We start from the raw sequence: 27,327 nt of genomic DNA, 5'->3' as shown, positions 1-27,327 counted from the left end.
GATGTCATCCATGTAGCACAAGTAGAGTAGGGGTATTAGGGGACGAGAGCTGACGAAGCGTTGTTCTAAGTCAGCCATAAAAACGTTGGCATGCTGTGGGGCCATGCGGGTACCCATAGCAGTGCCGCTGATTTGAAGGTATACATTGTCCCCAAATGTGAAATAGTTATGGGTGAGGACAAAGTCACAAAGTTCAGCCACGAGGCTTGCCATGACATTATTGGAGATAGTGTTTCTGACGGCTTGTAGTCCATCTTTGTGTGGAATGTTGGTGTAGAGGGCTTCTACATCCATAGTGGCCAGGATGGTGTTTTCAGGAAGATCACCGATGGATTGTAGTTTCCTCAGGAAGTCAGTGGTGTCTCGAAGGTAGCTGGGAGTGCTGGTAGTGTAGGGCCTGAGGAGGGAGTCTACATAGCCAGACAATCCTGCTGTCAGGGTGCCAATGCCTGAGATGATGGGTCTCCAGGATTTCCAGGTTTATGGATCTTGGGCAGCAGATAGAATACCCCAGGTCGGGGTTCCAGGGGTGTGTCTGTGCGGATTTGTGCTTGTGCTTTTTCAGGGAGTTTCTTGAGCAAATGCTGTAGTTTCTTTTGGTAACCCTCAGTGGGATCACAGGGTAATGGCTTGTAGAAAGTGGCGTTGGAGAACTGCCTAGCAGCCTCTTGTTCATATTCCGACCTATTCATGATGACGACAGCACCTCCTTTGTCAGCCTTTTTGATTATGATGTCAGAGTTTTTTCTGAGGCTGTGGATGGCATTGTGTTCTGCACGGCTGAGGTTATGGGGCAACTGATGCTACTTTTCCACAATTTCAGCCTGTGCACATCGGCGGAAGCACTCTATGTAGAAGTCCAGTTCCCCTAATCCACCCAGCAATATTGTCAATCTATAGAACTATACTCTTAGCCCAGCAGAAGAATCTGTCCTATCTCGGGGCCTCTCCTTCTGCCCCTCCACTCCCATGAACACGATAAAGTTCTGTGGTGACCTCGAATCCTATTTTCGACGTCTCCGACTCAAGGAATATTTCCAACACACCTCTGAACAACATACTACCCCACAGACACCTTCCTACCAACACTACAAAAAGAAGGATTCTAGGTGGACTCCTCCTGAAGGTCGAAACAACAGACTGGACTTCTACATAGAGTGCTTCTGCCGACATGCTGGAAGGAGGTTACTAGTGTAATTCCTCAGGGATCGGTTTTGGGATCAATCTTATTTAATCTTTAATCAAAGTAAAACTATTTCTCCATGTTTATTCCCCCACCCCCCACTGTTCCTCAGACGTTCCTGTTAACTGCTGGAAATGGCCCACCTTGATTATCACTACAAAAGGTTTTCTTCTCCCCCACCCCCGCTCTCCTGCTGGTAATAGCTCATCTTAAGTGATCACTCTCCTTACAGTGTGTATAACACCCATTTTTTCATGTTCTGTGTGTGTATATAAATCTCCTCACTGTATTTTCCACTGAATGCATCCGATGAAGTGAGCTGTAGCTCACGAATAAATAAATAAATTGGGTAGTCTCTAAGGTGCCACTAGTACTCCTTTTCTTTTTGCGAATACAGACTAACATGGCTGCTACTCTGAAACCTGTCATTAAATTTATTAAGGAATGTATTTTATGTAAGCATTGTTTTGGAGGAAATAATTTAACTGTGAGTGTCAATATGCAGTTTTACAAGAAACAACAATGGCTTTATGCAAAAATCTATATATGCTCATGATTGAGTAGCAAGGAATGATCCAGTGAGACCCATGAACAAATTCTGTAAATGGTTTCATCTTCTCTCTCAAGTTGCTCAGGTAACTGTTACAATTAGAGAAATTCAAGACTGATTTATTCACATTTCTCGATACACAAGTGAAAAATTTCCAGTCTTAAACCACAGAAGAAATAAAGTCTCCTTTGGTAGTGATACATTCCCCAGTGCTATTTGAAGTGAAACTGAAATTTCCAGTGCTTTAACTGTTCATTAAGGGTATGTATTATGTCTGGGAAATTAACACTTATGAATTACTGTAAGTAGAACATATACACTCAAAATGCCACAGAGGTACAAAACATTATGAACACTGATGTGTTGAAAAGAAGAACTCATGCTGAAATTGCAGCAGCTATAAAATAATGAGTCCATTAAGGTAATAAATTTACCTGCAGCCCCTGGCTGTGCCTGCTTTTCCTCTCTCAACTTCCCTATAGTTCTCTCTAGTCATCCTGAGCTGAAATAATCCAGCTAAAAATAAAACTGCTGAATGAGGAAAGGAAGCAGAAAACATGTGGAGAAGACAAGGCTTGAAGGTCAGCTTTACACCAAGTGGAAGAAAGGAAAAAATTAGGAGACGCATCAGATACTATGGTCAGGTAGTGAAAAAGGAAGTACTCAGCATACTGAAAATATCTGTCAAAGCAATCACTACTGCTGTTTTGCACCATTTGAAATGAAGTTTTAAGGTTACCTTTTAAATGCTGAGGTGGCAACTTACTGACAAACTGTTACCTCTACACCTTCAAATAGAATGGAAGAACACTTTTTGTCAAACTTAGAACTATAGGTTCCAGATATAGAACAAGAACTTGGAACTTGTGCTTCAAAAGTTTTATTTGAATTTGGGGAAAAACAGAATTATAAGCTGCTGCATTTTAAAATAAAAGCAAGGATTGCCTTCAAACAATCTTCATTGTTTGCATAGCACAGGCCATCATTTAACTTGAAGATGTGGTTTTATTACATTTTATTTGAAGAACAGCTGTTTAAGAGGATTTTTTTCATGAAACATTATCATCTGATTTTCCCATACTTAACGTTCCATTCATTTCAAGCAATTTAAAAGCAACATACTAAAGGAAAGAACTCATTTTTAGTATTCCAATACCTTGAATTTGTTTCCCACACTGATGAAGCTAAGCTTTCCTGCTTTTTGTTTGGGATCCTTGTTGTTATTAGTGGTAGATTCAAATAGTTCCCGGACAAACTTATCCTTGGATTCGCATATAAGAGATTCAAGGGACATGTGCAAAGCATCATTGTTTTTCTCCACAAACTGGGTCTGAAAAGGAAACAAACCAGTAAAGCGTTGCATATAAACTTCACAGTACTAATAGCTTTACTTAGTCCTACATAAAGACATCCTTTGTTCAAAATATCCCACCAAAAATACCTAATGCTAAAATACCAAGAATTTGGGGGGGTGGGTATTTAATATATAATTGTAGAATATTTATTGTCTGTGTCTGACACTAACAACAGTAAAGGGAGAAAAGCTGGTCTTATGTTTAAAGCACAGGACTGGGAGTCATGAGATGTGATTTGAAATCCTGGCTAAGCCTAGTCCGTACTGAAGTCAGTGCTAGTTCTGCCATTGACTACAATAGCATCAGAATTTTACCCCTGGTTTCTATTTTCAGTTCTCATTACCTCACCCCTCAGCCGTGTTGTGAGGCTTGATTTCTTAATGCTTGTGATGCAATTTGAGATCCTTAGAAGGTGCTGTAGAAATGCAGAATTATTATTCAGACCTTAACTTGTACATATTAGTGTTGGCAAATGAAGTGAGAAATAATTGGGATATTTTAGTCGCTAACTTGAAGATGCATTTAAAAGGTCAGTCTTACCAACTAAATTGACTAAAACCAAAGACTGAGAAGTTTGCACCTAATGTTATGCTTTGGAATCAAGGAGAATTTTGCTTTAATGGAATAATGATCAGGGCATTTCTGAACTCTGAATACATTTACTACTGAGCTAGCAGTAACAACAAGCAATTATATTTATACTTCTATTGATTGGTTAGACGTATTGGGTTAATCAGCATAAAGAAGAATTTGAAGTGTCCATGTCTTTTTTTGGGAGTGGGGGTGGGGGACATTTAAAGTTAAACCGGAAGAATTTTTAACTTGCCTGATTATGCCAAGTGATCTCAATTTCCTAGATTTCATAGGAAAACACTAATAATATAAAGGAGAACAGGGCAGTACAAATGAAATAATTAACATGAGTTTGTTAAATCAAGGTACCGTTTCATAGCACACTGCTCCAGCAAAATGTCGGATAATAAAGCCCTCATCATCTCTGATATTTCTGTGAACAGTCAATTTAGACTTCCTGGGAATCTGCAATAAAAAAACAAGTTACACAGAAAAATCATTAAGGACAAAATCAGAACAGTACATTTTCAAATCATATTTTTCTGCTAGAAATATTAGATGCTATGGCCTTTCCTACAGGTTAAGATTAAAGCTGTGAGAAACTCCACTATTTCAATTCACTGGGATTCAAACTTTTTCTTCATCCTGAGCTTTTTTGAATGCGCCTGCAACTCACAGTAAAATGCCACTGCAACTGCCAAGATTAATAATTTTTATCGTCACAACTGCTTCCTAGTTCAACACTAATTCCCACAGGTGGCATAGAATATTTGGTTGGTGCACAGTATTGTCATAATGATAGGGAATAGAGGCTCAAATTTATCTTGTAAATATTTTCATCCAAAAGTAAGACAGCGACATTGAAATTTGCCTTGATGAGTTGTCCAAGCATGGGGTGTCACAGGATGGAAGCTACAACAGCTGCAAATTAGCTGTGTAGACTTCTGAATTAAGTGTTGAATAGCTGGATACAAGGTGAAAGACCCAGCTGTAAGAGACGGAACTAGGAACCAAAGGCTGCAAATACTAGCTGACTACTAAAACCTAAAGAGTCTGACAAGAATTTCTCATAGCACAGGAATCCAGTTAAGGAAATAAGTATTAATTTAGAGGAAAACATACTTTTGTTAAATTTGCCTGTATTTAGTTATTATGGAAGTGGCATTTCTTGTGTTTTTGTATTTTAAAATATGCGTGTAAATACATAGTCTGGGATTGTGTTAGTCTTCTAACCGTATGCTTAAAAAACAAACAAACCTTTCCCAAAAGGTTCCACCATTTCATCTTTAAAGTACTATGTGGGAAACTGAGAAAATTGGACTAAACAGATATTTGCCAAAACTCAAAGCTAAAAATCTCAGAGGAATCTTGGAGAGGGAAGGGGAAAAGGGTTATTTGATGGTATCAACTCTGCCTTTTTAAAAGCATCAAAATGAAAATCCTTTTTATTTCCTTTTCATAGCTAGAAATTATTAGACATGCATGGGAGATTGTGATATCCACTACAGTTAAAATTATGCACAAGTTTGATGGAAGTTAAACCTTTAGTGAACCTTTCAATAAAACCTAAACTGAGTTTACAGTTTGTAAAAACATCTGAATGTCATATGATTGGGATTGCATAAAGAAAGGTTTTCACAGCATTAGTTAAGACACTTTGTTTTTTAAGGGAGAGGTGAATATGTAACACTTTCTAAAATGAAAGTTTTTCTACTTTTCAGTAAATCATTCTATAAAACCTAAACACTGCTTTCAACGCCTTCCTCACAGGTTTTTAAAATATCTTTTAAAATATACAATAATAGACAGAGAGGACTTTGCACCAGAATGATCTTGGCCTCGGCCATTGTTCTGGTCAAGAAAGCTCCATGGGTCCATTGAGAGAGAGTCTAGGGCTGCCTACTGTTACCATCCTTCAGACCCAAACCGATTTTCCAAATGGGAGTGCAACATGCTGCCACCAGACTGTATGAACATCACTGGAGTTTTCCACTCGGTTTTTTATTCACAGTGATTTCTAACTTACGTTATATTAGCATCCACTCTGGGAATTTATTTTTATAAAATAATGAAGAGTAAGTAAACCTACAGATAGTCTGAAATGCTCCTTGTGTTTCTGATGCACCATAGAAGTAAAATGCTGGTCACTTGGTTGCGGAAGACGATTTTCTTCATCCAAAATATCCAGCACACCTACTAATTTTGCTTCAATCAGATCTATTTGTAAAACAGAAATCAATGTCTGTGAAAACGCTATATATAATTACTTATCAGAACAAGAATGTTACTTCAAAAATATTACCAACATGGTACTGTATAATTATTACAACCATCTTAGTTTAGGTTAAGGAAAAATCTGATCACTACAAACAAGTTTGGCACATATAGCTATTGATTTAAGCAGTATTCTGTAGTTCACTGTCAAGTTCCAGCTATGAAACTAGGATATGATGGAAGAGTAGAAATACACTGGTGTACTAGGTCTTTTAGGCCTATACACCGTTTTGCTTTTAAAAGTCTCTCATACAGGTTTCTCACTGTGCTGAATCAACAGTATGAGGAAGGATCATAAATCTATGATAGCAACAAGAGAGGATGATCAAAAGCTGAAAAAAGCTGAAAAGACTTCAGCATGCTCACAGCAGCATTGGGCATGATTGCTTTTTAAAACCATGCTGCTTTGACTGTTTATCTAAATCCCCAGACTTAATACATGTAAATTCTGTTTTTTGAAGATAACAGTAATAAATATACCCATGCTCTTAGGTTTCATAGATTCAAGCTCAGAAGGGACCATCATGATCATCTAGTCTGACCTCTTGCACAATGCAGACCACAGAATCTCACCCACCCACTGCTGTAATAAACCCCTAACCTATGTCTGAGCTTCTGAAGTCCTCAAATCATGGTTTAAAGACTTCAAGGTGCAGAGAATCCTCCAGCAAGTGACCTTTGCCCCACACTGCAGAGGAAGGCAAAAAAACCCCAGGGCCTCTGCCAATCTGCCCCGGTCAAAGATCAATTAATTGCCAAAATTAGGCTATCCCATCATACCATCCCCTGTACAAACTTATCAAGCTTAGTCTTGAAGCCAGATAGGTCTTTTGCCCCACTGCTTGCCTTGGAAGGCTGTTCCAGAACTTCACTCCTCTAGTGGTTAAAAACCTTCATCTAATTTCAAATCTAAACCTCCTGATGGCCAGTTTATATCCATTTGTTCTTGCATCCACATTGGTACTGAGCTTAAATAATTCCTCTCCCTCTCCGGTATTTATCCCGCTGATATATTTACAGAGAGCAATCATATCTCCCCTCAGCCTTCTTTTGGTTAGGCTAAACAAGCCAAGCTCTTTGAGTCTCCTTTCATAAGACAGGTTTTCCATTCCTCAGATCATCCTAGTAGCCCTTCTCTGTACCTGTTCCAGTTTGAATTCATCTTTCTTAAACACGGGAGACCAGAACTGCACACAATATTCCAGATGAGGTCTCACCAGTGCCTTGTATAACAGTACCAACACCTCCTTATCTCTACTGGGAATACCTCGCTTGATGCATCCCAAGACCGCATTAGCTTTTTTCACGGCCATATCACATTGGCGACTCATAATCATCCTGTGATCAACCAATACTCCGAGGTCCTTCTCCTCCTCTGTTACTTCCAACTGATGAGTCCCCAGCTTACAACAAAAATTCTTGTTATTAATCCCTAAATGCATGACTTTTCACTATTAAAGTTCATCCTATTACTATTACTCCAGTTTACAAGGTCATCCAGATCTTCCTGTACAATATCCCGGTCCTTCTCTGTATTGGCAATACCTCCCAGCTTTGTGTCACCCGCAAACTTTATTAGCACACTCCCACTTTTTGTGCCAAGGTCAGTAACAAAAAGATTAAATAAGATTGATCCCAAAACCGATCTTTGAGGAACTACACTAGTAACCTCCTTCCAGCCTGACAATTCAGTTTTCAGTATGACCTGTTGTAGTCTCCCCTTTAACCAGTTCCTTATCCACCCTTCAATTTTCATATTGATCTCCATCTTTTCCAATTTAACTAATAATTCCCCACGTGGAACCGTATCAAATTCCTTACTGAAATCAAGGTAAATTAGATCCACTGTGTTTCCTTTGTCCAAAAAATCTGTCACCTTCTCAAAGAAGGAGATCAGGTTGGTTTGGCATGATCTACCTTTTGTAAAACCATGTTGTATTTTGTCCCAACTACCGTTGACCTCAATGTCCTTAATTACTTTCTCCTTCAAAAATTTTTCCAATACCTTGCATACTACAGATGTCAAACAAACAGGCCTATAAATACCCGGAGCACGTTTTTTCCCTTTCTTAAAAATAGGAACTGTGTTAACAATTCTCCAGACATACAGTACAACCCCTGAGTTTACAGATTGATTAAAAATTCTTGCTAATGGGCTTGCAATTTCATGTGCCGTTCCCTTAATATTCTTGGATGAAGATTATCTGGGCCCCCGATTTAGTCCCATTCGAGCTTCACTTCTACCTCGGATGTGGTAATTCCTCATTCCCATTTGTCGTCCCTAAGCTCCTCATTAAAGATTGAGGCAAAGTATTTGTTTAGATATTGGGCCGTGCCTAGATTATCCTTAACCTCCACTCCGTCATCAGTGTCTAGCAATCCCACTTCTTCTTTCTTTGTTTTCTTCTTATTTATATGGCTATAGAACCTTTTATTATTGGTTTTAATTCCCTTGCAAGGTCCAACTCTACATGGCTTTTGGCCTTTCTCACTTTATCCCTACATGTTCTGACCTCAATATGGTAGCTTTCCTTGTGGATCCCTTCCATCTTCCGCTCCTTATAGGCTTTCTATCACCTCTCTTGAGATTTTGCTCATCCAGCTTGGTCTACAACTCCTGACTATGAATTTTTTCCCCTTTCTTGGGATGCAGGCTTCTGATAGCTTCTGCAATTTTGACTTGAAGTAATTCCAGGTCTCCTCTGCCTTTAGATCCACAAGTTCTTCAGTCCAATCCACTTCCCTAACTAATTTCCTTATTTTTTTAAAGTTAGCCATTTTGAAATAAAAAACCCTAGTCACAGATCTATTTTTGTTTATCCTTCCATTTAGTTTGAACTGAATTAGCTCATGATCGCTCGAACCAAGGTTGTCCCCGACAACCATTTCTTCTATAAGGTCTTCACTAAACCTAAAATGACATCCCCTCTTGTTGGTTCAGCAACTACTTGGTGAAGGAATCCATCAGCTATCACATCCAGGAAAATCTGAGCCCTATTATTATTATTACTAGCACTTGTCCTCCAGTCTATATCTGGGAATCTCCCAAGTCCCCCAAGATCACACAATTCCCATTAGTATTTGCCTAAACTCAAGTTTTAAGTGCTTACGTTCCACTTTTAAGTGCCACTGAAATCCACAAAACCCCTCTTGGCTGATCTCTAGCCCTGTAAGCACCAAAACTCACTCAACACCTACATTTTTTATGTATTAAAGTATTGAAGTGCCTAAGTTCCCACTCTCTGAATAGACCCAGTGCCTCTCTCTAGGTATCTGGATGCCTCTCTTATGCGTAAGCCCCACCACCATCCTTAAACTAGGTGCAGATAGGTGTTCTCCAGTCTATCTTGCCTTCAGAGCTTGATCCAAAAAGTGTGGTATGAGCATGCGTACTAGATTGGGACCCATTCAAAATCTGACTAGAGGAGGAGGCGGTGGCGGTCCCTTATAACTTTTAGCCTACTGACTAGAGCACTCACCCACGATATGGGAGACTCAGGTTCAACTCCTTCCTCTGCTTGATAGGGAGACAGGATTTGAATGGGGGTCTCCAACCTCTTCAGAGACTGCTCTAAAATGCTGGCTATAGGATATTCTGATGTGGTCTCCTCAACCTCTCCTGATGAAATTGCTCCAATTTAGAAAAATACTTAGTCATTGGGTGAGAGAGAGAGAGGACTCTATAGCCTGGCGGTTAGGACACCCACCTAGATGGTGGAAGACCCAGGCTCCAGTCCCTCTGCTCCAGTGATTCTATATATCTAAAATGGAACAGCTTCAACCAGAGTGATGGGAGAGCCACATCAGAGTATCCCACAGAACTGTTCCCACAGAACAGTAGTTATGACAAACTCCTCAGAGGCAAAACTCCCCTGTTCAAATCCTCTCTCCATCAGGCAGAGTGGAGGAGTTCACAGAATCATAGAAGATCAGGATTGGAAGCGATCTCAGGAGGTCATCTCGTCCAACCTCCTGCTCAAAGCAGGGCCAATCCCCAACTAAATCATCACAGCCAGGGATTTGTCAAGCTGGGCCTTAAAAACCTCTAAGGATGGAAATTCCACCACCTCCTTAGGTAACTCATTCCAGTGCTTCACCACCCTTCTAGTGAAATAGTGTTTCCTAATATCCAATCTAGACCTGAAACTCGAGACCACTGCTCCTTGTTCTGTCACCTGCCACCACTGAGAACAGCCGAGCTCCATCCTCTTTGGAACCCCCCTTCAGGTAGTTGAAGGCTGCTATCAAATCCCCCCTCACTCTTCTCTTCTGCAGACTAAACAAGCCCAGTTCCCTCAGCCTCTCCTCGTAAGTCATGTGCTCCAGCCCCCTGATCATTTTCATTGCCCTCCGCTGGACTCTCTCCAATTTGTCCACATCCTTTCTGTAGTGGCGGCCCCAAAACTGGACGCAATACTCCAGATGTGGCCTCACCAGTGACGAATAGAGGGGAATAATCACTTCCCTCGATCTGCTCCTACTAATGCAGCCCAATATGCCGTTAGCCTTCTTGGCAACAAGGGCACACTGCTGAATCATATCCAGCTTCTCATCCACTGTAATCCCCAGGTGTTTTTCTGCAGAACTACTGCTTAGCCAGTTAGTCCCCAGCCTGTAGTCGTGCATGGGATTTTTCCATCCTAAGTGCAGGACTCTTCACTTGTCCTTGTTGAACCTCATCAGATTTCTTTTGGCCCAATCCTCCAGTTTGTCTAGGCCACTATGGACCCTATCCCTACACTCCAGCATGTCTACCTCTCTCCCCATTTTAGTGTCATCTGCGAACTTGCTGAGGGTACAATCCATCCCACCATCCAGATCATTAATAAAGATGTTGAACAAAACCAGCCCTAGAACCAACCCCTGGGGCACTCCGCTTGATACCAGCTGCCAACTAGACATTGAGCCGTTGATCACTACCCGTTAAGCCCAACAATCTAGCCAGCTTTCTATCCATTTTATAGTCCATTCATTCAATCCATACTTTTTCAACTTGCTGGCAAGAATACAGAGTTAAACGTTGCCTCCCTGCAGCCCAGACTTAGGCACCTAACTCTTGATAAAATCTCCTAAAAATTGGGAGGGGTGGGATTTAGGACACCCTACTCATCTGCATCTCACTTTGTCTAGTTCAGGTGGCGCTGCACGCAGTGTGCTGGCTTTCTATTCTTAGGCACCTATCTCTCCGCATGCACTGGAGAGGGTGGTGGTACCATAAGTGGGAGTGGGGATTACAAACTCAATGCCTCACTCTAACCTCCTCATGATGCAACTCAGGCAGCCTTCATGAGTAGTGAACAGGAGGGGGCTGCCTCCGCTTCAGTGTAGGTATTTACCTAAGCCAAGAAACTGACAAAACAGGCAAGAATTAAATTAGATTGGACTACACCCAGCCTAAAAAGGTCTGCGCCAGCAGTTTGGGAATTTCGGCTGCCACAAAAGGTTGGCTAGGAAAGAACAGATTGTTTGGCAACAGAATAAGAGTATACATTGGAACATGAGAAGGCTGTATCAATGCGGCAAAGCCAGAATGTTAGATAAAATTACAACTACATCCTTTTCTATAGACATTCTCAATATATGTGAAACAAACTGGACTGGAAGTGGCCAACTTTCCATAAAGCATCGTAAAATCATTTACTTTGGAAGGAAAGACATGCCCAAACAAAGGAAATTGCCTTCATATTACCAGAAAAAGCTTACAGTTCTTTGAAAAGCTATACATGTGTCATCTCACATAATGAGCGTTAAATTACAAGGTCTGTGACTATAATACAAAACTACAGACCCACAACAGATGCAGAAGACAACGTCAGAAGCCAATTTTACAATGAACATCAAGAGGAGATTCCCGGAACCCTCTCTAGAAGTTTTTTGTTCACAATCACAGAATCATAAAAACATAGGGGGGGACGACTTTACTGCCAAGATGGGTCATGATAATATGGACTGGGAGACCTGGGAAAAGAAGGCATAGAAATGAGCGAGGGGACAGATTACTTCAGTTCTGTGCTATCAACAATCTATTTAAATAACACACAGCAGATCAGCACAGGTGAGTCAATAAAGAAATAAAGATTTCTAATGATGGTACTACAAAAAACATGATCAACACCATCTTGTAAAACAACACTGGAAAACAAATGTACTAGACTACAAGGTCTACAGAAGCCTAAATACAAACTCAGACCATGGGGTAGTGATTGGTCTGAGTTTGTATTTAGGCTTTTGAAGTGTTAATTTGCAAAAGACGGCAAAGGGGTCTATCAAAGCTCTGAAAAATACAGACACTATGGTGACCTTTCAGAACACCATCAGTGGCCACTTTGCCCCTCTCTTAGACCTAGAGGACACAACAGTAGACCAATTCTGGGAGGAGGCAAAATACTTCATTCCTGCCATGAGCAAGGAGGTTTTAGGGATGAGACTGTATCCAAAAAAGGAAAGACTAGGTGACACCAGAGACTGAAAACCTATCAAGAAGAAATAGAAAGTATAACATCTGAAAGCTAAAGATTACCCTGAGTGGAAAAAAGAAATACAGACAGCTCAACAAGGAATTAAAAAGAACAGTTTAAAAAAAAGCTATGAAAGACTGGCTTGAGAGAGAAGGCAAAGAACTTGAACAATACTTACATAAAGTAATGCTAGAGGGCTTTTTCAGAAAGTCAGATTACTATCAGAGAAGTTAACACCTGTAGAAGTCAGCTACACCATGCTCAGGGGAACTACATAGTCGATAAAGATCAGAAGCTTAGAACATGGAAAGAATATTTTCATCAGCTATTGAACATGAATAGTCTTTGAGGCTATCAACTGTGAAGGCAACAATGAAGGAAGACACATATTGGAATCAGAAATTGAAACTGCAGTCATGCCCCTGAAAAATCAACAAGACACCTGGTACAGATGGTATATTGCCTCAAGTGTTAAAATATGGTGGAAGAAGCAAGGTCGTGCTCCTTTACAAACTATTCAGGGACAAAGGGTGAAGTCCCTGAAACCTGGCAATACCAAATTATTGCATCACTCTTTAAGAATAGTGACCTGGCAGATTATGACAACTACAGAGAAATAAGTCTTATAAGCATTCCTAGCAACGTATTCCAAAAGAGTGATTCTCAGCCAAATGAAAAGAAAAGCAGAGGAAATCCTTTCTGAGTCACTAGCTGATTTATACCTGGATGGTCCACCACAAATCAGTGATTTGTTTTGCGTCAAATCTTGGAGGAGGGAGAAATCAACGAACTTATTTTGCACATTCGTTGACTTTCAGAAAGCATTCAACTCTTAACAGACAGACTCTGTGAAAAGTGGTACAGTTTTAGCAGGAAGTGGATTCAAATATCACAGTGTCCGTACAGCCTAGTTTGGCATGCAGTAAGCGTCAGTGGTGAGACGACAGAATGGTTTGAAGTGAAAAGTAGAGTCAAACAGGGATGTGTACTCAGTCCAAATCTCTCTAAGTAACATTGGCGGAGGCTGCAGAATACTGGGACCAGATCATCAATCACCTTGACTTTGTAGATAATATTGTAATGATACTCCCTGTGGAGGAATGAAACCAAAAAGCAGCAACTAACTTGTACACAACATCCAGAGAATGGGGATTAAAAACAAATTAACAAAAGACCAAACTAATGGCAACATCAAAAATCAAGCAACAGGCTAAACTAGTTATCAATGGTGTAGTAACCAAACAAGTAGATGGTTTATGCTATTTGGGTTCCATCATAACATATGACAAATAATGTGAAGAGGACACAGACAGGCAGACAGCTATTGAGAACAGAACATTCACATGCCTGAATAAAAATGTTTGGATGGTTAAATCAACATCTGTGACAGCTAAAACTAGATTTATATAAAACACTCGTTGTACCCACATTACTTTATGGTGGTGAAACATGGGTACTGACAAAGAGCCTGGAGCAAAAGCCACGAACATTTGAAATGAGGTTCCTGTGCTGTAGGCCATCGGTGCTGGAACTAAGGTGCTGGGAGTGTGACAGCACCCCCTAGCTTGAAGTGGTTTCCATCATTTATAGTTTGGTTCAATGGCTCTCAGCACCCCCATTATACAAATTGTTCCAGCACCTCTGGCTGTAGGTGTGACAACACTAGATAAATTAAGAAATAGCAGCATCCACAGAAAAGTGAAAAAGTGCAGTGAGTAACTACAATTGTCAAAGGGTGCTAACTACAACGGTTTGACCAAGTCGCTAAAATGACCCCATACCGACTGCCTGCAATTGTTCTCTGTGGAAGAGTGCATGGTGAGACAGAGAGAGAGAGGTGCCACGGTCAGCCAGAAGACAGTTGTATAACACAGTATATAAAACCATCCAGGGAACACCTTAACAACAAGCTCAAATGGCAGCTCAAAAACAGATTTAAGTGAAACCTGCTTCCAACCTTGGCCCTACCCAACCTTGGCTTTGGAAAAAGGAAAAGATGACGACGATTTGAAAAGTAACTGCCTAAGCGAACATAATCTACCTTTATTCTGTACCTTATTCAAATACTACTTACAGATGTTCACTGTAATTATTGCCCTGCCTTATTTCTATTATAGGAAACCATATTAAATTCATAGGTTTAGGCAGAAGAATCCTTTATTCCCAAGATCTGGTGTCTGGCAGTAGCATCTCCACTGAGGCAGAGAACAGTGTGATTCGATTCCCCGCCCCTCAAAATACAGACATATCAAATCAACGCTATATTTAAGGAGTCTACTGATTATAAATTATCAGATGTCACTGGAAGTTGGAACATTTTGGAAGGTGCAATATAAAGCAAAAAAGGAGCCATCTGAGACTGAGATGTGTGAGTACTGAACAGTGAGCAACACAAAAAGCAAAGCCTCAAATGAAAATGTATTTATACAGAAACCAGTGTTGCTGTCTTTTCTCATCCATTTAACTAAGATAACAAAGCCCTTTTCTGCTTCTGGGGCACATTTGAAAAAAAATAAATAGGCATCTGAAATCATTTAAAATGATTTTTTTTTGTAGGAACTGGAACCTCCTTAAGCCATGACGACATTAATGGAAATGTACCCATATCAGACTACCAGATGGGGCTGGTTTGTGTTCATACAACAAGACAGCACTTTTCTTGCTGCTACCCTTCAGGTTTTCTTCCCTGGATCATCTCCTACTGTTCTGTCAGCAGCCAGCTGTCATCTTTGCCTGACATGGCTACCAGTGGCCAATGCAGAGCCAGCGATGCATGTCCTTGTCTGCCTAGAAGGAAAGATGTCTGAACACATCTATAGATGCTCAGAAGGAACCACCAGTGGTGACTTTGCAACTGATGCCAGATGGGGTATCCTACCATCATCACTGCTTCCCTAAATGGAGATCCTGAAGCTACCACAGTCAATGCTGCACTGAATTGTATGTCAAAGTCAGTTTCTCTCTTCATCATACTGGATAACCCCAATTATGGTAACAGAAGTTGGGAGCAGATAGACCATTTTAACCCTCTCACATACTGAAAACAATAGCAATATCTAAATTTTTATTTTGTTTTTAATTCACCCTGTTCAAGCAACAAGTGTATGGGGAAAAATCGGACAAAAAATTTAAAGGAAGGAACCCTTTATCTCCAAATATATAAACATCTCTGCTTTGGTTCGCAGATCTTTTAATCTCCTTACGCAACAAAAATATTGCTCTGTATACCTCACATTATCTGTTTTGATTAATTTACCTGGAAAATTCCACATGTTCACCACTCTCAGATTATAAGATCTTCAGCGCAAGTACTATGTCTGAGCATATATTTATCTGCACCTATCACAATGAGACTCCATTACTGATTGGGGTTCTGTGTGTTACTATTATATAAACAGGTGTAGCAACGCGGCGACTCACCAGTGCGGTGCCTCCCGATGGTCATCCTCAGAATTAGCTCTCCAGTCTCCGGAGCGCCCTCTGCAGGCTGGTGTCCCCCTTGCTTCAGGCCCCTGTATCTCTCCCGGACCCCAGTGCCCCTGTACATCAGGGTTCTTCCCCCTGTAGTACCCCCGCAGTCTCGGTCTCCCCTCCCCAGGGAATCCCCACCCTCTATCCCCACCTTGCCTCAGCGGCTACTGCCAGTCCTCATCTAGCCCCCACACACTGGGGCAGACTGCAGTCTGTACCACTCGTCGGCAAGAAGAATTTGGACCTGCTGCCTTTGCCTAACCTTGGGCTGCCACTCTGCAACCCCAGTACCTGCTTTAGGCCTTCAGCAAGGCCTGCAGGCTATGGGTTTTCCAGCCTGGAGCTCCCAGCTCCTCTGGCCTTTCCCCAGCTCTGCTTCATTCTAGGTACCCTGGTGAGCTCTCAAGCAGCCAGGCCCGTCTCTTCTCCACAGCTAGGGAGAGACTCTCTGCCTGAGCTCCTGGCTCACAGCCCTATATAAGGCCAGTTGTGGCCTGACTGCAGCATGGTCCCAGTTGAGGCTGCCCTCCCAATCAGCCTAGCCTCTTAGCTCTCCCAGGGCTGATTGAACCCCTTCAGGGCTGGAGCGGGTGACGACCCCGCTACAATAGGGCAGAAGAATCTTCCCTAAATTAATTTCTGACAGAACTATTGGTCTATTCTCTGCAAAAACAAACTTGCAGAGGCTCTGATGAAATCTCCCCCTTTGACCCTGGGCAGGAACAACTCAATGGGCAGAAGCAGGCAGTACTTAGAGAGGTGCAGGGTCATCTGCAACAATGGCCACAAGAAAATAAAATAAATATACCCCAGTCTTGCAACTGCATCAGTGAAGAGATCTCTGCATCCACACAGACACAGTTGCAGCATCAGGGACTAAAACCTAACAGCAGGATCCAGTGCTGGGATGGTCATTGATACGACAAAATTACTACACTACTAAACATATTTTGGTCTATTCTATTGAAAGCCACTATGCTCCAGGACCATAACACTTTAATGAAACAGCATACAAGGTTTTCAAGTACATACCTATACAATCCTGATTGTCTACATAGTGCACTTCATTGACTCCCAGACCTTCTTTCTGGTAAAGTTCTTGTTCCTAAAATAGAAAAAATAAAAAATATTTCAGAGAAAATATCATTTACCACAGTTTTTCCCATGCACCAAAAGAGACAATTTTAACTTCTATAATGACAATGAACAAACAACCTGGAGATTTTAAAGTGCTTGGATACGGCTTAATATAGTTCCAATTCCATTTCCTTAACACTAACAATACAATATATATTGTAGATAAATGAGGACAAAGTACTTCAGTAAGATGTCAATATTTGGCTTGAGAATATTACTTTCAAATGTTAGAATAATTTGGAGTTCAGCACTTTGTGAAAAATAATTAATGTAAAAATTATTAACAGGAAAAACTGATCTTTAAATTTAATTTATTTCTAGTTTCTAGCAGGGTTACTTGATTACTTTCAAACATATATGCAAGAATTTTTTAAAAGTCTAAATAATATATTCTTGATTAAAAAATAATGACTTCCTAAAATGAATACAAAAATATTCTAAAAATCTCTGAATCCCAGATTAGAATGTCACAATAAACCTGATGAGAAAATTATGATCTTTTCTCCTTCACACTTTCAACATGGGATATTTTATTTTACAGTATGTTTTAAGTGCTAATTTGAGCATTCTGATGATCATAAAAGTTTCTCCTGTGCTGTGGCTCTTAATGACATGTGAAATGGTTCTAAGAACCAAGTGCAACTAGCACCAAACAAAACATTTTTAAATTCTTAAAGTTTCAGAAATGTATTTCAGAAAACAACATTAAGATATAAAATGTGTTTTACTTGTCCATTAAGCTACTTCTCAGATACATATCTCCTTTGTGCCTTCAGCAACTCAAAGTGTGGTAGTAGATGTCTCATGGAGATTATAAAATGAAGAGGTTTTGTTTCGTTTTTTAAAAAAGGTAACATTTAAAACATTTTTAAATGAACATTATAAGCTTTTGGAGGGTTGTTGGTTTTTTTTTGCAGTTTCTAAGTTCTAAAATAGATGAAGACTCAATCATTCTTCCTCCTCTCCACCTTCCTCCCTACCTGTTCCCCCTCACCTTTCAAAAAAATAAACTTTTTTTCCAAACTCAATTTGACTTTTTAATGCTACCCAGACATAACTGCAGGACAGGGTGGTGACGCACTGGAATGGATTACCTAGGGAGATGGTAGAATCTCCATCCTTAGAGGTTTTTAAGGCCTGGCTTGACAAAGCCCTGGCTGGGATGATTTAGTTGGGGTTGGTCCTGCTTTGAGCAGGGGGTTGGACTAGATGACCTCCTGAGGTCTCTTCCAACCCTAATATTCTATGATTCTATAACAACCTTGGACATTAAATGGCTTAGCTGAATTTTCAAATAGAAAAATTAAATTGGGAACATTAAACATTTCCCAAATGTGCTTATATTACACAGCAACCAGAAGGCCCAAACAGGATTGTGGATCTATTCTTTTTCCATGAAAAATGGACATCAAGATAGAAGGCATAGAGATTATTACATGAGAAGTTAACCAATAAGTTGTGGCCCTGGATGCCCCTCAATGCCAAATGGCAGAGGGCCTACCATAATGTAACTCATATCAGGCCTGGCACACTCAGTACCCACAACACACAGTTGTCATAAGAGGCATATAAAAAGGTGTTATGTAAGGTATCATATGGAAACATACTAGTGACACACTGTTCCCAAAAAGCATTGTGTACAGGCTGTGTAAAAAGAGTTACGTGTGTGTGTGCTGGAAATATATGTTCTTCAAGTGTGTTTGGAAGGCAGTGCATACACCAAGCCTAACAAAGGAATGTGGATTGGCATGTCTGGCTGGCTTGATTACAGGCACAGTACAAGGAAAGTATATTTACATATAAGGTAAACAAAGCCACCAAGCTAATGAGTGGCAAAGGAGACAACTTATTAAGCACACACATTTTAGTTATTCATCATTTAGGGAACATGGGGAACAGCACTCTCTGAGCCTGTGAAAGCTGGATCCCTTGGCCAGGAGGACCAGAGACGCTGGTAACTTGATGTAAGAGAGGAAACTAACTTGTAACAGTTTGTAACTTGCTAAAATTAAGTTTTAGACACTAAAAAGTATGTTTTGTTTGCAACCACAGCTGTCTCTTATTCCCTTGCTTATTATCATTTATTTACAAAGAACAGAGATTTAAACATATTCTTAGTTTTATTATAAACCATCTCGGTGCTGTTATATTGAAGTAAAATTTGAGTCTTCAGCTAAGCTAACAGGCTGATGTGTGCTATGTCTCTTAGGAAGCATTGAATTTAATACTTTCTGGGGGTGTCCAGTGAATACCCAGGGAGACATCTGGGGTTAACTGCTTGTTACCTACAAGACATAGTTTAAATTGGTAGGTTCTCGAGGAGTTTGCTGGCAAGGCAGACAGGCTGGAATGGCAGGGAGCTGACACACAGCTTAGCAGCAGAAAAGTTCTCACTTGCTGACGCAGAAGAGCAAGACAGTGGCTTACAATTCTGGGAGTCCTGATCAGAACATCACAGTGGTGTGGTCTGGACAGGATTTACACACTGCCGACTGGTTGACTGAAGTTCATATTTCAAGCACTGATAAAGCAGATTTTATGTGAGAAGGTTGGGAACAGTCAAAACAGTTACAGTTTGTTTTTTTCTATTTATTTCAGGCAACAAAAGAAAGTATAAAAATGAGCAACAGCGAAACGTTTATGAAATTAGAAATAGCCAGACTGAAGGCTGAACAGAAAGATAAAGAATGAGCAGCTGTGACAGGAGTGTGTGAATACCAGAAGTGGAAAGCTGAAATGAGTGTCAGTGGGAGGCAGAAAGACAACAGCAAGGAGAAGCATATCAGCAAACCCTGGAAGAGGAGACAGCTTCCCATTAGAGAAACATGGAACTGAAAAAAGGGACAGCCCAAAAAAAGGGAAGGAAAGACAGTGTAACCTGAGCTGGTAGGAAAAGCATAGACAGATCCCACAGGTCCCAAGTGTTTCCTCTCCACAAGGAACACCCAGCTGAGATAAATTATCCCTGGAGAACAAAGGATCAGATTGTATTGAAGAATACTTCTGTACTTTTGAAAGACTGTGCAAATTACATAAAATTTCAGAAGCCCAGAAAGTGCCCACAGTGATTGCAAAGCTCTCGGGTGAAGCATTAAATGTGTTTAATGAAGTGGAAACTGTACAGGATTTGAAGTATGATGAATTTTAAAAGGCTATGTTGCAAAGATTTCAAATTACCCCTAACATGTACAGGGTGAGATTTAGAAACCTCTGAAAAGGTGATGAGTCACAGAGAATCTGTATGTAAAATCTGTGATTTGATGAGCAAACGGGGAAGAGGCTGATTATGACAAGTTATCTGACCCCTGTGCATACGGGCATTTATTGAGCTTTTGCTCTGAGATCAGAGAAACCATTTGAGATAACACTTTAGGTTCTGTACAGGAAGCAGCTGTACAGGATCTGGCTGTTTCCTATGAACAGTGGGTGCAAGCCACAAAAAGAAGGGCAAAAAGCCTGGTGTAAAGGGGAAACTCCATTTTATCCTAGGAAAATGTAGGGTGGTTGGGAGCCTAGAAACTCCCCAGAGCTGACCCCCATCATAGTAATCACATTTACAGACCCTAGAGGATGGTCTAAGAAGGTGTTACATATGAAACTCCACTGAACACCTGAGGAACAGTTGTCCTAAATAAAGGGAATCTAAGCCCATATACCATCCAGCCCACTAGTGGATCAGGTTGGCATCTTTAGCAAAACTGAAGGTGGGGGTCATGTGATAAGAGAAGGGAGTGGACAAGTAGAAAAAGACAGTTTTGAATGACCTCAAAGCTTAGGAGTATGAATATATTTGCTTTGATTCTAAAGCTAATGTCCGCTCCTGATATAAGAAATAAGCCTTCCTATATCCACTGTACTAGCTCTGTAAATGCAAACGTGGAGAAGGAAATACTAGGATCTCTTTCATAGAATTAGAAGGATCATAACCCTTAAAAGATGCAAGACACTCTGAGAATAAACTATCCATCAAGAAAGTAGCTGGTGCCCAGATACAATTAGTTCCATAGAATGCCTATTGGCTTACCTATGGATGTTTATATCTTTAATTCAAAATTTTCAGCCAGTATGTATGCAAATTAAACTTCAAAGGCAGTGGCTCCAGACATCTAAAACTCCACACATAGGCTCTAGAATTTGAGGTACTCAGGAATTCCCACAAGTCCAGAGTAAACCTTTCAGGAAACTACAAAATTCACCTTGTTGAAGTCATCAATAAGAATAAATAGAATAAATTAAGTTCAGAATTTCTATGCCAAGCTGCTCTAAAAATATGAAATAGAAAAAAAGAGTTAAGGTACTTTTCAGGGGATATGAACTCATGTTTTCAAACTTCTGATCTTGCAAATATCTTGTCCTATAACTCCTCAAACTTGTGGCAAAACACTATTCCTATATGTCACCAGTCCACAAGGACATTCAGACAGATTGATTTACTTCTGACAAAATTAGAGGGTGGCATTCAGATAGGGCTTGTAAGAGAAACAATTAAACTTTAGATACATTTTGGAGAAATCATCCTCTCTCCACAATGTTATATTTCATTTAAATGTAGTAACAAACTCTAAAGCCATCTCACATTATAAGTCACTAAATGAAACCCAATCTAAAGAGTTCAAACTATTAAAATTATTTGATTATATACTCAAATGCCACTTTCATCTGCACAAAGCTTGCAAGCTCTGAGTATGCATCAATTACTGTTTTTCAATGTATTGTAATTTTAATTAAATATTCTTCCAAGTACTCCCATGAATAGGCAGAGAACAGCTTTTTTTATTTCCTAATTATTGGCCTGTCTTAGCAAATTTATGTCTGCAATAGCCTGCTAGGCATATTGCTAAATATACAATCTTTCCTTTGGCCACGATAGGCTTTAACCCAGCAAATGTGACAGGTGAAGCAGCTCAAATAGTATCCAAACTTTTAAGAAAAGCACTGTAAACAATAGTTTCACATTTAAAAAGTTAAAAGAATCTGCTTGGCTTTGGTATATCTTCAAGGTAATTGCAGTACAATAACTATTTGCTCAGAAAAATGCTACTCAGTATAATCTCGCCTTTTACCTAGTTTTCTAGTATGCTTTATAAAGTAATGAAAATTAGTTATTTGTAACTGTTCTCTGAAAGTACCATCTCACAAAGTCTTATCTCACCTTCAAAAGTAAAGCTTGTATGTCCTTCTAACTTCAATCTCCTAGAAAAAAAGGGCTACCACCAGATCGAACCCAAAAGAGTTTTAGTTACTGTTAGCTTCAAAAAATTTTTTTAAAGTGCTTACTGCTATAAATAATTTAGTGAGTCTTATAAAGGAAGTAAATTAAATTTAAATACAGCTAGTAACACTGATGAGAATATTAGCTCCAAGTCCTGCTATCTCCATACAATCTCAGACTATCAGGACAACATCTATCCAACAAAGAATCCAAGAACTCCAAAAGCTCAGGATTTTTGTAGGTGATTAAATGCCATCACAGAGACCACAAGACTTTTTAAAAGTTTTTGGCCTTGGAATTTGAAGTATTTTCTTAATGTTCCTGCCATGCAGAGGAAAAAGGGTACTCTGACAAGAAAAATCCTCTCTCTCACAAGTCTGATGAAAACCTGATTTTCCAACAGTTTAGTCACTGATTCAGTTTTTCTGAAAACAGCTCTATCTGGGAGTTCATCCAGAAGTTCTTAAACCATGATTACAAAGTCACTTTTCTGATTGCATGGTGGAGTTTGATATTCTCTTTCAGTGACTTACGTAGCAAATGTTTTCAGGTCACAAGTCAACACAGTCCTAAAATTAAAGTTAATTAGTTCCTGGGGATGAAACTGTGCCATAGCAGCCAGCTTCTTTCTTGCCCTGAGCTTCTAAAAACCCTGGCTCACTTCACCCAGTGTTCAGAGGAGCCTCTTCAATCTGCCCAATCCATTACTCTTGTTCTTTAGGAATACAATAAACCTCTTTGACCTCTCATGCTCTTATCCCTTTCCTACCTAGCTCTTCAAAATTACAGGCAGACACAAGATAAGGAGCTGTTTCTGAGTCTTGCTCTTCTCAGGTTGCCCCAGCCAAAGTACCAGTGGCCCTTTTCAGAGTTTAACCAGTAGCTTATCCAATCATACTGGTTTTCAACAAAGTCTTTTCAATATGCAGCAGAAGTCCAACCTGAACACAAAAGTGTTATTTTAGTTTTTATTCACTACTTTTAAGTCCTAGATCAGTTTCAAACATACTGATTTCATGAGCACTACTTGCTGAGAATGGGTCACATTTGATAGTACAATTTGAGGAGAAAGTCTTTCTTAATTAAGCAGGGCAGTTGGAGTAGTGCCAAAAAACCTGTGCAGTCATGGGACACATGCAGTTTAATAAGGGCCTCTGAACTCTCTCTCCTTTTGCACGGGGAAGACAAGGAAAGCCACAAAAATGGTGCAGTTTAGATTTCACCTTGTAATCCTCTTTCAGATCCCTCTGTAGAAATCTTCTCTGCCACAAACCCTACACTAAACAATGGTTAGGCATTTCATGTGCTGTGACCGGTTTATCAAACTGACTGATATGTCATTGTTTCCTTGTGCTTCCCACCCCCAACCCACATCTGTGGCCTATAATCTCATACTCAGATTGTAAACTCTTCAGATTCAGGACTGTCTCCATTGTACGTTTATTCTGCCTCTGGCATCTAGATGCTAAAATACTACAATTAATAATAATAATTGCTTAGTACAGGAAGATGTGAGGTGCATTGCTCTTAATGCATGTTCCCGAAGATGAACAAAGCACCAACCAACTCAGACTGGGAAAGATTCTGACATATTCAACAAATGAAAAATGCTTCAACCAAGAGCAAACTACACTTCTCACATATACACCTGACTCGACACTATAACAGACACACAAGGCTCTTTAATTGTAATTAAAAAGGAAATTAACAAAATTTACGGAAAGCGTTGCTATTTCACATACCCTTATCTTACTTTTCTTTTCCGAAAAGTCAGTGGGTTACTCAGACATGAAGTGGGATATAAATTACCTCTTTCAGAATCCTTTCATTGAAGAATTGCTGCAGCTTTTCATTACAGTAGTTTATACAAAACTGTTCAAAACTGTTGTGTTCAAAATATTCTGAAAAACAAAATGTTAAACTGCTTTGAATTATGATAAGTTAGTACTCTGAGAATTTAGTTATATAATGTTTGGGCAGGGGGGAGTTAATAGAGTTAACATTTTCACATCAAATCTTTTGTTCGGATCCATAAAAAGATCCATTGAATGAAGTGGTTTTACTGAGTCTCATAGTACCTGTAATAAGTTGGGTATAAACCAAAAATAAAAAGGATGTGAAAGTTCATGTTTCTGGAACCAACAACTTGCAGACAGTTATATTTGATCTCACACTCTCCAATACAAGTTATTACTATTATACACAGCAAAAATGCAGCGGAAAAAGGACCTTATCTCCACACTACCACCCTGAAGCTACTTCACAGCACAGCCCTTACAAGAGCCATACCACCTGTGACTCCCCTGGCCATCACTGTGGTGGCTGATATCCACACTACTCTCGTTCTGTTGGTGGCGTGCATCCTCAACAAGAGTATGTCCACCAACTGAAGAGGGGAAGTGTGGGGGGCTGAGAGCCAGGGCTCATGGATCCCCGTGGAGAGATCAGCTGCCCCCTAGGCTCCCAGCTGGGAAGGGAGGGAGGAGCAGCCGTGCAGACTTCTCACCTCGCTGGGTGGGGAGCCTCTAGGTAGCAGCTCGTCTGGGAATGGAGAGCTGGGGGGGGGGGGGGAGCCAAACTCTAGCTACCTGGCTTTCTTGTCAATTTCACAGCTCCAGCATGGAGCTGTGAAATTGACAAGAAAACTGGTCAGCCAATGTAAGTAAGGCAGTGTCTACACAGACACTGCATCGCCCTAAATACACCAACATAAGCGCTAAGCCTCTTGTGGAGGTGGAGTTATTATGTGGGTGTAGTAGGGCACTTACATCAGCGGGACAAGGCAGTAGTGTGTACACTGACACTTGTACGGTCAGTTGACGTAGGTTGACGTAAGCTGCTTTATGTTAACCTAACTCTGTACTATAGACCAGGCCTGAGTCTCTTTTTCATCTGCATATCAGTCAGTATACTCCACTCTCCCTAAGATTGTATGAGAAACTGTAAGCACATTCAGTGCCGCTCGTGATCTCATTGGTTGTCCAGTACCAGACCCCACTCAAGGAAAAAGGAAGGCTTGGACAGCTCAGTATAGCTTTATACTAACATCTCTAAGGAGGAAGACTCCCCCCAGAATAGTGAGTAGTCAGTGCTGCTGTTAAAACCAGAGAGGGCCATGGAAAGGCTGGGAAGGATCAGATTTTTATCAGTAAATGCTGGTAAACGTTAATTAAATTGATGAAAAAATACTGCTGTAGATAACAATCAAAATTTACACATAGGAAAAAGTAAGGAAAATGCTACTTAAGAACATGATTTAAAGACATTTACTTTGTATATTTTGAAATGTGATGTTGCCAATTTGTTTTAATAGTTATAAAACTTACTTTTTGACTCTCAACATCTACTGTCATTAAATAATTATTGTATGACCTCTCCCCCGCTAACTTCCCACATCTGTGAACCTTTAAATCAATTAAAATTGAAAATAATGCTTAAAAACAAACATCTATATTATCCACCAAAACTGTAAAAATCAAATTCTGCCAGGCCTAGTCTGGGAATTTTCTTGGACTCAAACTGCACAGGCTGGACAGAGCTACACACAGGAAAAAGTAGTGTCTGTGTAGACACCCCAGTGTTCTGAAGTCCAGTTTCAAACAAACAGATCTATCCAGCTTCACATTCATGATTTAGAGATTCTGTTAACATCTTGAGAAACTCCCGTATACCTTCATATCTTAGAATAATCTGAATAGCATCCACTCTCATTAATATACCATTATACCTACCTACAGTGTGTGTACACATACACGAATGATAAAGGACAAGAGAATCCAAGAACTTTCTACCACAAAATTATGTATGAATCACTGCATCTCTGATAGCAGTAGAATAGGTAAACTATCTGGGAAACATGAAACTGGTTAAAAAAAAAAAAAAAAAGAGCACTTACCAAAACCAGCTATATCTAGAACGCCAATGAAGAAAGAAGAGGTTTCAAATGGAAAACACTGGTTTACTCTGTTTACCACATGATCAAAAAGGTGACTATATACAGTTTTAGCCAACGCATCACGTGCATTATTTGCTTGTTCTACTTTCAAGGGTACCCTAGAAAACAAAGCAAAAAACAGAGACATCATTAAGTTTCAGAATCTTTTCACTGTTAAGCACTTGAGACTGCAAGGATGGAGGAAGAAGTCTTTTGCTTAAGGCACTGGACTAGAACCCTGAAAACCTGGGTTCTAGTCCCAATTCAGATACAGTCTTCATATGTGATTTTGGGTAATTCCATCACTCTGAGCCTAACTACACTAGCTGTAAAACATAGATACATCTTCCCAACCTCATAGGAGCGTTGTGAAGATAAACTCAGACACCATAGCGATAAGTGCCATAGAAAAGCCAATAAAATAAATAAATACTCTTCAATGTAGCAAAATATTCATCAGGTAACAAAATATTCATCAGCTGCCACCATGATGGTATCATGATTTCAATTTTGCTTTGTGTTTATTTATTTATTAATTACAGTTTACTATGCTTTTACAAAGACTAGGATATCAGTTTATCAGTAATGGGGGGGAGGTACAAAACTGGACGCAAATTGAAATATAAATGACATTTTGTTTATATGCTAAAAAAGGAATGGGTGTTTGCTTTTTTTTTAATCGTCTGGAAAAGGAGAACATGTCCTTTGGCTTTTCTTCTTCTAATGATCAGCCTTGACACTCCAGTGTGCTTTTCCCAGCTTCACATTTTTTTCTTGGTTTTACTGTTTAAAAGTTGTTCATGACTTCAAATGTTAAGAAATACGTGATCAAAAAAGGTTCCAAGCACATTGGGTAAATCTAAAGCCAGTTAGGTAAATCTATGTTTACATGTATTTTAAAATGTCTATTTACCATATTTTGGCTTTATGAAGCAGCTATCTAATCTCCTGAGAATGTAAGTCTTTTCAAAGCCCTTGGAAAGATTTACATATGAAAACTTATATAAGAATGAAGTATTATATCATCTGGACATCACAAAAATATAGAGAGACCTAGAGAAATCCATCATATAGTCAGATATTCATATGTGCAATAAGTTATACATTTATTGCTAGAAACCAGTGTACAACTAGATGTGTGGGAAGAGACATCTCAAACAAGGAAACTTTTAGCTTCAAC

General features: G+C 39.8%; 1 protein-coding gene across 6 annotated transcripts in view; it reads right to left on the bottom strand.

Annotated features, from left to right (window-relative positions):
* MYO6 (myosin VI) overlaps positions 1 to 27,327 on the bottom strand; it is a 179,364-nt gene that overhangs the window by 55,970 nt on the left and 96,067 nt on the right. For all 6 annotated transcript variants that reach the window (XM_084624515.1, XM_084624518.1, XM_084624519.1 and 3 more), the window contains exons 13-18: positions 26,109 to 26,266; positions 24,023 to 24,114; positions 16,897 to 16,969; positions 5,751 to 5,878; positions 4,031 to 4,126; positions 2,890 to 3,063 (exon numbers count right to left, since the gene is read on the bottom strand). In XM_084624515.1, coding sequence (XP_084480641.1) covers positions 2,890 to 3,063; positions 4,031 to 4,126; positions 5,751 to 5,878; positions 16,897 to 16,969; positions 24,023 to 24,114; positions 26,109 to 26,266 — 721 coding nt within the window. The remainder of the gene's footprint in view (positions 1 to 2,889; positions 3,064 to 4,030; positions 4,127 to 5,750; positions 5,879 to 16,896; positions 16,970 to 24,022; positions 24,115 to 26,108; positions 26,267 to 27,327) is intronic.

Source organism: Lepidochelys olivacea, assembly GCF_965140295.1.
Source record: "Lepidochelys olivacea isolate rLepOli2 genome assembly, chromosome: 3".
Lineage (NCBI taxonomy): Eukaryota > Metazoa > Chordata > Testudines > Cheloniidae > Lepidochelys > Lepidochelys olivacea.
Note: the sequence above shows the minus strand (reverse complement) of the source record. Positions and strands in the feature narration are given on the sequence as shown.